The sequence below is a fragment of the Protopterus annectens genome, chromosome 8.part0 (genome assembly GCF_019279795.1).
Source record: "Protopterus annectens isolate FY-2018-M chromosome 8.part0, PAN1.0, whole genome shotgun sequence".
NCBI lineage: Eukaryota > Metazoa > Chordata > Ceratodontiformes > Protopteridae > Protopterus > Protopterus annectens.
The window spans coordinates 1,394,486,083-1,394,501,666 of NC_056741.1; the positions used below are offsets into that span (position 1 = coordinate 1,394,486,083).

Here is a 15,584-nt window from a genome sequence, read left to right on the forward strand (position 1 = left end):
ACCTTTTTCAGAAATCAGAAGGGAGGTAAGAGAATTTAGTTTCAGAAATCCCAAGAGTTTTTGTCGGACACTTCTGTAGAAAGAGCTCCCTGAGGCAGAAGGGGAAACGGTTACAGTGGACGTCCCCCAAGAGGCTTAGGTGGCCTGCAAAACCAAGGCTTCAGGGGTCCTTTCTCAGAGAAGCCTGTCCAGCGCTCCTGAATGTTTGCTTGAATGTTGTACTCTGGAGACAATCGGGGGGGGGGGGGTTGCTTGTCTCTGCACAAAACAACCTGGAACACTCATCACTCAAGATAGATGGGTGCAGAGGATTGTAACCATAGGGATGTGGGAATGTCATACCTTTTCACACTCCTTCATTACTTCAGAAAATAATTCCAGATATTTTGCCTTCACAAAGGGAAGTAGCTGCTTCAGGAATAAAGAAGCTTCTAAGGAATCAAATCATCCAGGAGGTCCCTCCAGACCACTAGGATCCAGAATTTACTCAAGATTCATTTTAGTGCCAAAGAAATAGGGACTAAAGGCCAATCTTGGACCTAAGCTGACTAAACAGTTTGTAAAACAAGCTAACAAAATTCCAGATAGCCATGGTACAGTCCATTGTTCCCTTGCTGAGGAAAGATGACTGGATGTGCTCTGTAGATCTTCAGGATGCTTACTACCATGTAAAGATGGACAGGCGCTCCAGGAGGTATCTTCACATATGGCTGGGAACTAGTCATTTCCAATTCACAGCACTGACCTTTGGACTCAGCACAACCCCCCCCCCCCCCCCCGGGTGCTCACCAAGTACAAAGTTGTGGTGGCAGCTTATCTATGACTGCAGGGTTTTCAAGTATTCCCATACCTAGATGACTACTGGCTCATTACCACCCCTACTGGGAATCTGCTAATTCAAGCCAGGAACTCCTTCCAGCTCTGCATGGATTTGGGAGTCACAGTAAATTTAAAAAAGTCCATGTTACAACCAGTTCAGTCTCTGAAGTTCATCGGAGCAACTTTGGCTGCAAGAACCCAGACAGTAAATCTTCCCCCTTCAAGAATTACATCTCCAGAAGCCACCTGCAAGACTAGTTCTTCACCTTCTGGGCTCCATGTTCAATCACAGATTCTTCATTGGACCCTGGCAGTTTGAAGGTCAGTCATAAAACAACCTTTATTCTTTCTAGTGAGTCTACCAAATATTTGCTGTACCCACATTCAGTGGTGGCTAGAATCTCCACATGTTCTGCAGGGACATCTATTCATTCTGCCTTCCCCCTAGCCATAGTGACCACAGATGCTTGCCAGCTGGAGTTGGGGCATTATCTGGGAAAGACAGCCCACTCGGACAGAGGCCAGTCTTCACATTAGCATATTGGAGATGAAAGTAGGCCTCTTAGTGTTACAGGCCTTTCAAGGCTGTCTTCCCTTAGGTGTGATTTCCTTTTAGGCAGACAACATGGCAGTTCTTTGGTACATCAGCAAACAGGGAGGAGTCACAACTTATCCTTTGTGTCGAGAAGCTATAAGAGTGTGGCAGTTGGTGATGTCTTCTCCCTGCTATCTAATTGCATTGAAACAACCTGGCAGATATGTTGAGCAGATCTGTCCTGCTTCCTCATGAGTGGTCCCTCAACTCATTCATAACAGAGCAGATTTTCAGCCACTGGGGCCGACCTTGTTGCAATTTTTTTTGTCTCTCCCCGCAACACCAAATGCAAGAAGCTCTTTGCTCTAATTCCTCATGAGGGGAAATCACCAATAGACATTCTAATGCACCCTTGGTCCCAGGACTCCTCTATACTTTTCTCCCCGACTCCTCTAATTCCAAAGTTCCTACAGAAATCATCTGCAATGAAGGTCACAGTTATCCTAATAGCACCTTACTGGGTCTGATAAGTGTGGTTTCTGCTTCCTCTGGCCTCATCTGATCCCCTCCCTGAGTACTGGACTTTGATTCAGACTTAATTTCTCACCCATTTGGGTGCCTCGCCGGAACATTCAGTCCTTCAAATTGACAGCACGGTTTCTCCAATTCCAGTAACGGTTCAACAGTCCAGGTTGTCATCCCCAGTTGTCCGTATATTGTCCTCCCCCCAGAAATCTTCCACTAGGAAGGTTTATAAAAGTAAATGGAAAAAGTTTTCTGTTTGGACTGTGGAAAAAGATACTGATCCTTTTTCAGCCCCTCTTCCATCTATCTTGGACTTCCTTGCACATGTCTTACAAAGACATGCATCTGGAGTGTTTCTCCCTGGCCCTGCACTAAAAATTGTCATCTTCCAAGTCGACTTTCCCAGTAAACAAATGTTAAATAAAAAAATAAATAAATAAAAATAAAGGTGGTGCCAGTTTTCCACTATTAAAGTACATTTCGTTGTAATTTCCTCCTTCCATATAGGGGAAAATCACTTCCCCATAGTTTTGCTTAGATTGTTCAAGGCCGTTTGAGGTACATTTCTACTTCAGCCTTCTCTTAGAGATCCAGTTCATTGTTTTGCAGGCCCTGACTGGCCTTCCATGACATTAAAGTTGACCTGAAGTTTTTATCTAAGGAAACCTTATTTCTGGTGTTTATCACTTCTGCCAGGAGGATTTCTGAGCTACACGACTTGTCCTCAAAACCTCCATACCTAATTTTTGATAAGAACAGATTGCCTCTGAGAACCAACCATTCTTTTTTCCCCAAGGTGCCTTCTGAGTCCTCCATTAATCAGTCCATAAATCTTTCAGTTTTCTTCCCAAATTTCTCAAACAAATGTGAGTATACTCTGCATTTATTGAATGTTTGTCATCAGTGACATTTTTATCTGCATCGGACAAAACCCTCTAGAAAGTCGAATCAGTTGTTTGTGTCCTTCTCCACTGCTAAATCAGGAAGATCAGGGTCCAAAGTCACGTTTTCACACTGGTTAAGTGAATGCTTCCTTTGCTTATCAAGAAAAGAGGGTTCCTCTCTTTTTGTCCCCAAAAGCTCATTCTGCTAGATCAGTGGCTTCATCTACAGCCTTTTTTATTCAGTGTTCTACATGACGTCGTATGTGCTGCAGCTTCCTGGTCCAAAGTTCATACCTTAATCCCACATTACAAATTGTATGTGAAATCCAGATCTATGACATCCTTTGGTTCAATTGTTTTCATTGTTTTCATGAATATCCTTCCATGAGGCCTCCCAGGTATAAAAGTACCTGGGGACTCTCTCGCATCTGTTGAGGAATGGACCGAAAAGATGACATCAGGTACGAAAGTTATGTACTAACCATAACGATACATCTATGTTGTCTATTTTCTTCTTTTCCTCAACTACCCTCCCCACCATCTCCCTCCTTATCTTTGTAGAAGTACAGTTTGTTTGTTTACAATATACTATTTCTGAGATAGATTTAGGTTATCTTCCTCTGGCTGCTGAAAGTCCTGTCTCTCTATCTTTATACGGGTTATTGGTATTTAAGTCAGCTTCTCTGATAACTTGCCCACACCTATGTTTTGAAATTTCCAATACCTTTTTTGGGCAGCCAAGCTTGAACTGAGGTAGCTCACTCTTTTTAAAGGGGTTATGCATAGAGGGAGGAACCTGAACACTGGATCCAAAGCTTGGAAGTGGCCATAGTTGGATCTGAGATCAGATCCAGGACCCATACATTCAGGAAAAGATGGATTTGTCGTTATGGTGAGGGCATAACTCTTTTCTCTACTATGATGAGTGATTATATTTTGCTTGTTACAGTATACATTTCTTGCTGTTATTGGTGAGTGATTTAAGAGCTGACCAAAGTTATATTACATTTTAGATAACAATGTGTTTTGTTGATTATAGTCGTGCGATTGATTATGGAATCAGTTCCGTTTTTTTGCACAAGTGTAGTTACCAGTCTCTGGGCATGTAGTGATATTCTGACACACGGGTCTGTATATCATATATTCGAAACTCCAAAATGTCTGACACCATATGTTCGAACTTGGAATTTCGAATATTGAAAACATCGAACGCTCAGAATAGCGAATTTTTTCCTAGGGAAAAAATTTGCTGTTCTGAGAAACATACACCCAACACAAGCACACCAAAATAAATAAACCACACACATACATTTAACAAAACCCAACTCCAGACTAAACCACACATACATTACTATCCACTTACCTTAACCCGTACCCTAACCCTAAGGTCTGTAACTATCACACACATATCCTACAAATCAATACACAAACTAATTAATTCACACACATACCCTACAAATCTATACACAAACAAACAAATTAATTCACACACATACCGTTAACAAAACACAACCCTACACTACGCCATACATACATTACTAACTATCCACTTACCTTAACCTGCACCCTAACCCTAAGGTCCATAACTCTTGCACCACAGTGGAGGAAATAGTGAAGCCGCAGAACGGCCCACCGAAATCTTGCCCTAGGTAAGATTTCGATATTCCGGGGCTTTGCTATTTTCACCATTCGATATTTTGGGTTCAATGTTTTCACATTCGGCGTTGTACCTCTTCAGAATTTTGATATAGACCCTGACACACTTGTTTAGTTTTACAGTTTTCTGATGTAACACAAACAATTTTGCTTTTATCATATTTCAGAAAATACTATCAATCAATTTGCAAAACTTCATTTTCACTTGTTTTTAAACTGCACCAAGTAAAATAGTGAAGCATTCCTTGGACTCTCTAAAACATGTTTATTAGATACATTTATTTGGAACAGTCTGAACACGATGTGGCTTGTTTTGTTACTCATTTGCATAATGAGTACTTAGCACTAGTAAATGGCATTTGTAATTGGACCCAGGAAGTTGTTGGTAAAGATAAGAGGAAAGAATTGGCTGTTTCCCAGCAGATGGAAGGCAAGATATAGGGTGTATGCAAGGTTTTACTATGACTAGACTTGCACTGTACATCAAATGTACAAAGTTATTATCAACTAAGTACTTAAAAAGTACACAAACTCCTAGCTCAGATTTGTTTATTTTCAGAGTATACACGTTATTCTGCTTATACAAACAAGGGATGTTTAATGAAGTAAAAGAAAAAGACTGCGTTTAACTGAATGAAATGCACTTGAGCTGCTGAATAATGTTTTATCAATAGCATTCTCACTTGATTAAAACATTTGTATGAAAAAACAGCCTTGTGTCCGTATATCCATGATGGCGTCTTCTTAAAATTATCCCAATACCCTGGATAAATTATGTAGTCAAGACAATGATATGAAGGTCACAATTGTATTTCTTAAAATTTGGTTGTGTATTGTATTGGAGTCATAGTTTTTATTGTATGTGCATGCTTGCATGTATGTGATTTGCGTGCATTTGTGTGTGTCTTATCTGGGTGTGCCTGTTTGATATACACGTGTGTGTGTGTGTGTGTGTGTGTGTGTGTGTGTACACATATATATATATATATATATATATATGTTGTCGCCTCACAGCAAGAGGTTCTCCAGTTCGATCCTCGACTGGGGTGCCTTCTGTGTGGAGTCTGGCTGTCCTCCCTGTGGTCACGTGGGTTTCCTCCGGGTGCTCCGGTTTCCTCCCACATCCCAAAGACATGCTGTAGGTGGATTGGACACTCTAAATTGGCCCTAGGCTTGAGTGCGTGCATGTGTGTGCCTTCTGTGAAAGGTTGGGCGCCGGGCTGGCAACTCGACACCCTAAAACTCTACTGCCAATCATGAGAGGACAGGTGATCCACTGTGGCGACCCCTAACTGGGAAAAGCCAAAAGAAGAAGAAGTATATATATATATATATATATATATATATATATATATATATATATATATGTATATGTATATATATATATATATATATATATATATATATATATATATATATGTATATATGTATATATATATATATATATATATATATATATATATGTATATATGTATATATATATATATATATATATATATATATATATATATATATATATATATATATATATATATATATATATATATATATATATGTGTATATATATATATATATATATATATATATATATGTATGTATATATATATATATATATGTATATATATATATATATATATATATATATATAGGTTCATAGGTTCATACTAGGCTATCTGCCCGAGGGCATTTACAAGCCTAGCCCATAGTTTTGTGGCTTACGCCACCCCTTTAGTATGGGGAACTATACCCATTATTTTGCTGTGCCTCTGTTGAGCAGTGACACTGAGGTAATCCCTGGGGTATATCTGCGATCTCCCATCCATTGGTCAAGATTTCTCTTGAACAAGGCCAGCGAGGTGCTCTGCCTCACATATACCGGGATTTTATTCCACAGCATAGGGAGTCTTTGGGTGATGAATCTATCCCTCCAGCACGTCCTATTAATAGCCGTGTCGAGGTTTAAGTCTCACGCCTTGTGGCTCTGACGGATCTAGATTTTTTGAGGTGAAGCATATTCATCAAATCTGGGTTTGACATGGCCTTGTATGTTAGGCAAAGGTCACCTCTGAGCAAGCGGTAAGCAACTGAATAGAGCTGGAGTTCTTTCAGTCGGGCAGCATAGGACAAATGTTTGAGACCCTTTATCCTTTTGGTGAGGAACTTTTGTGGCCTTTCCAGCTGCTGCAAGTGTCGGGTCAGATACATTCCGAATGGGGCATTGTACTCAATCATTGGTCTGATGAGTGATGAGTATAGGGAGACTGTGACCTCCCTTGATCTAGATGAGAATCCCTTCATGATAAGGTGGGCAATGTAGAAGGTCTTCCTAACTACTTTAGCTACATGGGTGTCGAATGACAGACTACTATCAACCTGGGTCCCCAGGTCCCTGATAACTTCTTCTGTACTCAGTGGATTGCCACCTATTTGGTAGCTAGGGTAACCTTGTTTTTCCCGAAGGGTATGACTATGCATTTTTGGCATTTAACTTTAGGCCATGGCTCTGGCACCAGTTATCCGCTTCTGTGAGACCCTTCTGAAGGATATCTGTGTCAGATGTGTTTTCTACTATGGCCAGTTTGCAGTCATCTGCAAACTTTGTCAGCCATAACCCTCCTGTGTTTGCTTGTACTGAAAAGTAGATGCCAAACAAGAGTGGGCCCAGGACTGAGCCCTGTGGTACACCACTTGTGACAGGCTTTGAGTCTGACATGGCGCCAGCAACTCTGACCCTGTGGGTTCTGTCACTCAGCCAGTTTGCAACCCATCTTGTGATGTATGGGTTAACATTTAAGCTGATGAGTTTTTCAATGATACCCGAGTGGGGTATTGTATCAAAGGCCTTCGCCAGATCGAGGTAGGCTGTATGGACTGCCTTTCCTCATCAATGGCTTTGGTGACTGTTTCAAAAGTCAACCAAGTTTAGAAGGCATGATCTGCCTTTGACAAAGCCAAACTGGGATGGATCCAAAGTCTGCAAATTCCCTATGTCTTTATTTATGAGGTCCATTATGATCCTCTCCATGGCTTTGCAGATAAGGCTTGTCAAGCTAATGGGCGGTAATTTCAGGGTCGGTGGAGGCACCGCCTTTGTGAAGTGGGACCACAGTTGCAGTGCGCCACTCCTGGCGTATCCAGAGGTAAGACTATGATTAAACAGCTGTCCTAGCTGTGGGTTTAATTCTCGCTCAGTTCGTGGAGCACACAGCCGGGGACACCATCAGGTCCCATGGATGCTGTGTTTTTGCTTTGGAGAGCAGTTCTCACTTGGAGATGTTTGGGGGCTGCAATTGGTATAGATATCTCTCCTTTGGGGGGGGAGAAGTTTGCACTGAACCTGTCAGCCAGTATGTTGGCAATGTCTGTAGGATCAGTAATCTTCACATCATTTTGAACTAGTTCTGAGCATATCTGGGAGTTTCCTCCCAGGTTTCTAACATAGCTAAAGAAGGCCTTATGATTGTCTTTTGAGTCTTTAGCTATTTTTCTCTCAAAATTTGCTTTGGATGATTTTATGAGAGCTCTTAGTTTTTACTTATAGTGATCAAGGGTGTCTTACCTTTTAAGGATTTTGCTCTATCTTGTAGTAGCTTCCTCCTTTTGTTGTAGAGTTTGTTTATGGCTGGGGTCCACCAGAGTGGACGCTTGCCTTTGGTACAAAGAGTCTTTGTTTTGCTTGGGATTGCCTTATCCATGCAGTCCTGCAGGTGCTGGTAGAAGGCATTTGTAAGTGATTCAGCGGCTTGAGTACTGTTTTCCGTCGGCTCGGGGCCTTAAAGGAAACCACACTAGTCTTTAGAAGTGTGAAGGTGCCTTACGAGAAGTTTTTTACTGTGGTCTTTTTTATTTCAGGTGGGGGTGGGATGAGAACCTCCAGCGAGATTAGTTTGTGATCTGATCTCACCAGTGAGGGGTATACTTCGGTGTTGAACATTGTGCTCCCATGTTCGTGGTGATGAGATCAAGTATGTTTTCTCCTCTTGTGGGGATGGTGACTAGTTGTTCCATGGCATTTGAGTTTATGAATTCCAGGAACTTTTGGGCTAGGGTGTTTGGGCTTGAGTAGTGTTCCCAGTCTATATTAGGGTAATTGAAGTCACCTAGTATGATGGTGTTTGGTGATACATTTATCCCCTCTAGTGTTTTCAGGAAGGCCATGTGAGGTTCCTGAGTTTGTGAGGGTGGCCTGTAACATGCTACAATTTGCAGAGCAGTCTTGCCTATGGTTAATTGCACCTGGATGGTCTCCGATGCATCGTATGCTGCCACCAGTCTTGAGGTATGGGTGTCTTTGATGAATATGGATACCCCCCCCTCCTTTCTTGGTATTGTCCGGATTTTGGGGCCGGAACACATGATAAGAGGTAAAACCTGATAGTGCTGGGGTGCTCTCAGGAGCCTTGAACCAGGTTTCTGTCACTGCACAGACATCGATGTTCTCCATACTGAGAAGGGCCTCGAGTGCATTTTGAGATTTAGACTTCTGGCATTGAGCAGCATTACCCTTAGTTTTTCCTTTTTGTGTTCTAGGGTGGTAGGTTTAGAAAAAAGGCACTATGGGGTGGCAAGAGCCTTTGCCAATATCCGAATCCCAGGGTGACAGGTGCAAGCGTGGCTTGTCCAGCATGTCATCCCAGGCAGACAGACATTGATCCCTTTGAATGACACCAGAGTTTAAGCCAATTGTTAAAGCTGATCATCTTATCTCTGTATTGTGGCATCATTCTTGGTGAAGGTAGGATACTGCTCAAGGTCAGGGTCATACCTGCCTGGGCTACATAATCAGAGAGCTCCTCAATGTCTCTTTTCATGTAGTCCAGGAGCGTCTCAGGTCATTTACACCAGCGTGGACAATGACTGAGTCATATTTGTACCTGCTGTTGAGAGACCTGAGTGCTTGCGTTATGTGGCGGATTCTAGCGCCCGACAGGCAGCTTACTGTGACCTTCTCCTTACTCAGTCTGGTGAGCGGGACGCCAGTGTGTCTGACTATGGAGTCACCAATGACTAGTGTGTCTGGCATTGTGTTTGGCCTTAAGGGCTGTGACTGTTTGACACTCTGACTGTGAGGTCTATGTGTTGCAGGTGTTGTGTTCTGAGGTGGTGGTTGTTTGGGTGTCTGCTTTGGTGGCCTCTGCTGTTTTGGTAGATTTTTGATCAGAGCCGCCAGTATGTCTTTGTGTGTTTATGTGTATGATTTGAGGTTGTGATGGTACTATGTGAGACTGGGTCTATAGTGTGTGTGGTAACCTTCTCCTCCTGACTGGTCTTGCCAGTCCTATGTTGAGAGCTCAGCCTCCAGTTTGGCCGTATAGTTGCATCTCTCGCATGTATTTGTGTTTTGTGGGAGGAGGAGAGGGTTGTCTGTGTACATGAGGCAATTGTAACATTGCCTCAATATTCCCAGGTTCACCAGCTGAGCAGGAGAGGACACTAGCAACTGATCCCTCGACATGCTAGAAGGACTAGACAAAAAACTTAAAAGAGATTCCGGGGACGGAGTGACCGAAATGGGGGTTTGCCTTTTGGGGTGCTATCTATAAGAGTGCCGTATCAAGGTAATAAGTACTGTAGGAGCAAGTGCTAGGTTTAACAGATAGAGAAAAGTCTACTTGGAGTCAAGTAGAGATGATCTTTTAGGTATTAGAGAAAGTGCTAGTAACAGGGATGCTTAAAGGTAAGATTGAAAAGAATGCACTCTGCAGTGTGCACTAGAGAAGTTAGATATGAAAGTAGGTAACTTGAGTTTTACCTGTTTAAAAAGTTAAGGTTTAGTGGAGAGTTACTATTTTTAAAACAGCAAGATGGACTGAAAGGCGTGGTTACTTTTGTATTTTGGTACTATGAAATACTGTAGGATGGCCAATAAATTTAAATAATTGAAGGAAGGATTTCAAAAGTGATGGTTTTGTGATTACTCACATAAGCCAGTGAAAGTAGAGAGAAATGAGATATATGGTCAGATTAACATAAGATTTGCAACTAGAAAGACAGTGGTATTTAACAAGACAACTTAAATGGGTGTGAGGGAGGGGAAAAATTCTGCCTGACTCAGAACAGAGAGAGCTGTGGTCTCTTTTGAAGTTTTAATATGCTGTTAAACAGAATGCAAGCAAAACACAAGGTAAAGAAAACAAACTACAGTATTCAAAATATAGAAAGGCAATACAGAAATACAAAAAATAACAGCAAACTAACCTTTCCTTCACAGCAAAGTGTAGCAGAGTCTGGATGAGCCTTTCTGGATAGAGATATACACACACACATTTCTATGCATAAGTGTGCATAAACATTTTTTTAATCAAGTTTCCCTCCCTGTTTGTTTTTAGGTTGCCATCGGTATCTGTGCTTAATGCCAGTTTAGTCTCGGCTGGAGAAAGAGAAGATGCTGAGAGGTTTTTTATCCGTTACTACATAGATCGTCCCAAGGAAGAACTAGGCAAAAGGTATGTGGTTGTTATTTAGCTGAACTTAAGAAGGATGTTAAATAAATCAGTGTTAAATATGCAGGGAGAATATCTTAGCCTACTGTTGCACTAAGAATGGATATAGAATATGGATTCAAATTTGAATGAACCGTGTCGAGTTCTTCTTCTGATATCCCCAGATGAACACTTTTCTGAAAGTTTTCTTCCCCCTTTCTCATGGGGTTTTGTGCATCTCTTAGGTTCATAGGTGTATACTAGGCTAATGGCCCTTGGGCCTTTACAAGCCAGCCATAGGATTACCCTGGCATTGTGCCACCCGACCTTAGTTCCCAGTGCCTCTGTCGAGTAGAGCCACTGGAGTTATCCCCGGGGTGAATTTTCTATTTCCCATCCACTCATCAAGATTCCTCTTGAAGAGGGTCAGCGAAGTGCTCTGCCTGACATGTATGGGAAAGTCTGTTCCATAGCATGGGCAGTCTCTGAGTTATGCACGTGTCCCTCCAGTACATTCTGTTAATTGTGGTAATGAGGTCGAGGTCTCTGGAGCATGTGGTGTGGAGGGATTGGGATTTCTTTAGATGTAACATTTATAACAGAGTTGGGTCACACTTGGCTTTGTAAGTCAAGTAAGAGATTGCCTCTAAGTAGGCAATATGAGACAGAGAATAGTTGGAATTTTTTGAGTCTGTCCATATAGGGCAAGTGTTTAAGGCCTAGGATCCTCTTTGTGAGGTACTTTTGTGACCTTTCCAGTTGTTGCAGATATCTAGTGACTTACATGCCAAATGGGGCAGTGCACTCAATGACTGGCCTAATGAGGGAGGAGTAGAGGCAGACAATGGCCTCTTTCTTCCTGGCTGCAAAACCCTTAGTAATGAGATGTGCCACATAGAAGGACTTTCTGACCACAGTGGCAGTGTGGTGATCAAAAGAGAGGTTGCTGTCAACCTGTGTTCCCAGATCTCTTATAACGCCTTCTGTGTTCCATGGACTACCATCAATGTGGTAATTCATGGGAACTGGGTTTTTCCTAAAGGGGATGACGACACATTTTTTGGCATTGAGCTTAAGGCCATGGTTCTGACACCAGTCGTTGCTCTCAGTGAGGCCATTCTGTAGGATGTCAACATCACTTGGGGAGTCAATGAATTTTGTCAGACAGAGTCCCTTTGTGTTGGCCTGGACTTCAGAGAAGTAGATACCAAACAGAAGAGGACCCAGGACTGAACCCTGTGGGACTCCATTCGTGACTAGTCGCAGTCTGACTTGGAATCAGCTGCTTTCACACCGTGGGTTCTATCTGTGAGCCAGTTTGCAACCCAGCTAGTAATATAGGGGTTGATGCCTAGCTTAGTGAGTTTTTCTATGAGTCTTGAGTGGGGAATGGTATCAAAGGCCTTGGCCAGATCAAGGTAGGCTGTATGAACCACCTTGCCTTCATCCACAGCTCTGGTGACTGACTCAGAGAAGCCGACCTAGTTGAGCAGACATGATCTACCCTTCACAAAATCAAACTGTGTGGGATCCAGAGTTTGAAGATTCCCTATATCCTTGTTTAGGTCCATGATGATACGTTCTGTAGTTTTGCATATCAAACTCGTCAGGCTAATGGGGCGATAGTTCCCAGAGTGTGTAGTCGCTCCTCCTTTGGGGAGAGGGATGACTGTAGCAGTGCGCCATTTGGTAGGGACAAAGCCTGAGGTGAAGCTGTGATTGAACAGGGCAGACAGGTGAGGTGCAAGTTCACTCTGCAGTTCATGCAGAATGCTGCCAGGGATATTGTCAGGTCCCATAGAAGCTGTATTCTTTGCCTTGGACAGTTCTGTTTTAACTTGTGCAGCAGTAATACTCGGTGCCTGGCAATCTACTGGTATTGTGATTGGTCCATTGTGGGGGAGGGGTACATTTGGCACTGAATCTGTCGGCCGGTATATTGGCAATATCTGTTGGCTCTGTATAGGAGGTACCATTGTGCAGTAGCTCAGAGCAAATCTGGGTATTGCTGTGGAGATTCTTTACATAACTATAGAAGGCCTTGTGGTTGTCTTTACTATCTTCTGCAATTGTGTTTTCATAGCTAGCTTTAGAGGATTTGATGAGGGATCTCAACTTTTTGTTGAGGCTGATAAAGGAGTTTTTTCAGTCTTGGGACTTCACCTTACTCTGCATCAGTTTCCTCCTTCTGTTGTAGAGTTTGTTTATGGCAGGGATCACCAGATTGGCTTCCTTTTTTTGGAGGAGAGCGTCTTGGTTCTGTTGGGTATGCTAACTCATATCATATGTGCCAGAACATGAAGGGGCAGACAGGTCCTGCTTTCACCACTTAAATAGTTCAGATTGTAATTTTGATGTACATTGTTGGACAATTCCATCATTCATTGCCAGAACTGTGTTGTTTCTGTGATAACTGCCAACAAAATGGCCCTGCCAGAGACTGCCAGGTATCAACATGAGAGTCCTTTGCATGATTCCTGGTTAGAAGGCAGGTATACAAGAGAAGGAAATATATCAGGAGGCCTGTCATCTGCCAAAGGCTTCCGTTATAGAGCATGTCTTTAGATGGTGTCCTTGCTTCTTGTATGCCATAAGCTGTCCCTTAACTAGCAAGGGACTGAAGTTGATGCCATTGCCAGCTGATGAGAGAAAAAGCAGAGGTGCATTTCCTACAACTCCTTTATGATGGTTTATCTAAGGGTGTCAGTGCCAGCCTTTGTATGTTTAAGCATCTAGAGCATGACTGCACATATCTAGGTCATTGGATGCAAGCCTTGGTATCCTGCAGTAAGGATTCAGTGTACCATATTGAGCTCTGAAACTCTGCTGCACTGGCCTTCCTCTGAATAGTGGAAGGCTTTCTGGCTAGACTATTAGAGGCTACTCCCATAGGTTCTGCATCAAATGGCCTTACAGGATCTACTCAGATGTTGGATATACACACACTGTTCATAATGTGGAATTTGTCTTTGTGGGTGCTGGAGTACTCCATGGTTTGAGGCCTGCAGTAGGCTCAATGCATGCTGCTTAGGACCTTATCCTGCCTGTGGCATGTGCTGCCTTAAACATAAGGACCCTTTGCCCAACTTCCTAATGCTGTCCGGTTGTGTGATCAATTTCCTTTTGTATCAGATGATCTTAGTCCACCGTTTGTAGGATCCAGGTGCACAAGACACTTCTCCCTCATTCTCCCCTGGGTAAGGGAATCTAAGGATCCTGGGCTTCTTTTGTCAGAGGCATTTCATCTCATTTTGCTTTTTTCAAAGTGCTTAAATAACCTAACTACTGTATAAATATAATACGAAGAAGCAAGCATCAGGCACATAAACTAAAGAAGCCATATTGGCACAAATTAAACCAATAACAATAGCACATTTTTGTTTTTGTAGGATTAAGTGTTAGTTTGTGGTTAATGAACCAGGAATTGACAAAGTTAAGGTCTTTTTGTAGATTTTATTTTTGTTGATTGCTACTGGACCTAAAGAGTACTTTAAAATCCAAAGCAGGTTTTAATGAGGTGTAAAAATAAACTAATAAAATTTAAATAGCTGATTTGTTTGCTGTTTAAAACATTCTTTAGTGTCTCATTGCTGTTTTTCTGCTGTTTAAAACATTTTTAGTGTTTCACTCATGTTTAACACATTATAGTGTTTCCTGCCTAAATTAGTGTAGCTAGTAGCTGTAGCATAGTCCAGGTACAGGTTTGCTGCATCTGCATCTGGTTGTAGTGGCTGTTGTATTCTGAGCGCATTTTCCAAACCAACTTTGATTGAAAGGTGACCTTCTGTACCCTTGTGAGAGAAGTGTGCTGATTGGAACCTGTGTGGTGAAGGGTGATTGGTATAGCGGTGCACACCTGTACCTATTCTAGTTCATGATGCGATTCAGTTGCTTAAACACCAAAGGAAGAAGAAAAGTTTCCAAAGCCCTACACCAGTCTCTGACACAGACATACAATATAATACTTTGGGAAGCACAATTTGTTATTCTTCAGATTTCAGTAATTGTGATTATTTCAAGGTCCTCTAATGGAAAACCTCCAGAAGCCTATTAAGAATGCAGAGAATACAGTAAGGCCCTGTTTTGGTTGATTTTTCTCCTTAGATCACTTAGGCAACAAATGGACTTTCAGAGTATTTAGCAACATGTGCTGAAAACCTAACCCCGGCCCCTGACCATACCTCTCAACTGTCCAGATTTTTGCAGAATGTCCAGAATTTCACCTGATAAAATTTGTGGTTTTCTGCCAAATCAGTGAAGACTGAACTTATTAAATAGTGACATACGTTTTTGTTTCAAATTTCATTTCCTTCAGAAAATGGACACTAATACAAATCCTGTTATTCTGGCAACTTTCTAAGTTTAAACTTGAGATGAGCAATATTTAAAACCTGTCCCTATATTTGACACCATTATTTTAGGCTTTGTCCAGATTTCTTGCGCTGAGAGGTATGCCCCCCTGAAACTGCTTTCATGAGTGACAGAGATGCACATTACTTTTTTCAGTGACCAAGAAGAGACTAGTAATATAAAGCTGGAGGGTGTTAATGGCTCACCCCAACAGTGGGGATGCAGGGGAGCATGCACCCCTTGCAAAAACACTTAAATTTCAGTGAGCCTGATCATCAAGGGGTTTAATCTTCTAAGAAAGGATTTACCCTATCCTTGTTTTAAAAATCAAGCAGAATGTACATTAAAATTATGTCTGATTATGCTGCATTGCTTTCTTTCTTTTTCTAAATA

General features: G+C 42.0%; 1 protein-coding gene across 2 annotated transcripts in view; it reads left to right on the top strand.

Moving 5' to 3' along the window:
* Positions 1-15,584, top strand: part of TBCEL (tubulin folding cofactor E like) — a 730,316-nt gene that overhangs the window by 633,117 nt on the left and 81,615 nt on the right. For both annotated transcript variants that reach the window (XM_044080979.1, XM_044080980.1), the window contains exon 7: positions 10,749-10,865. In XM_044080979.1, coding sequence (XP_043936914.1) covers positions 10,749-10,865 — 117 coding nt within the window. The remainder of the gene's footprint in view (positions 1-10,748; positions 10,866-15,584) is intronic.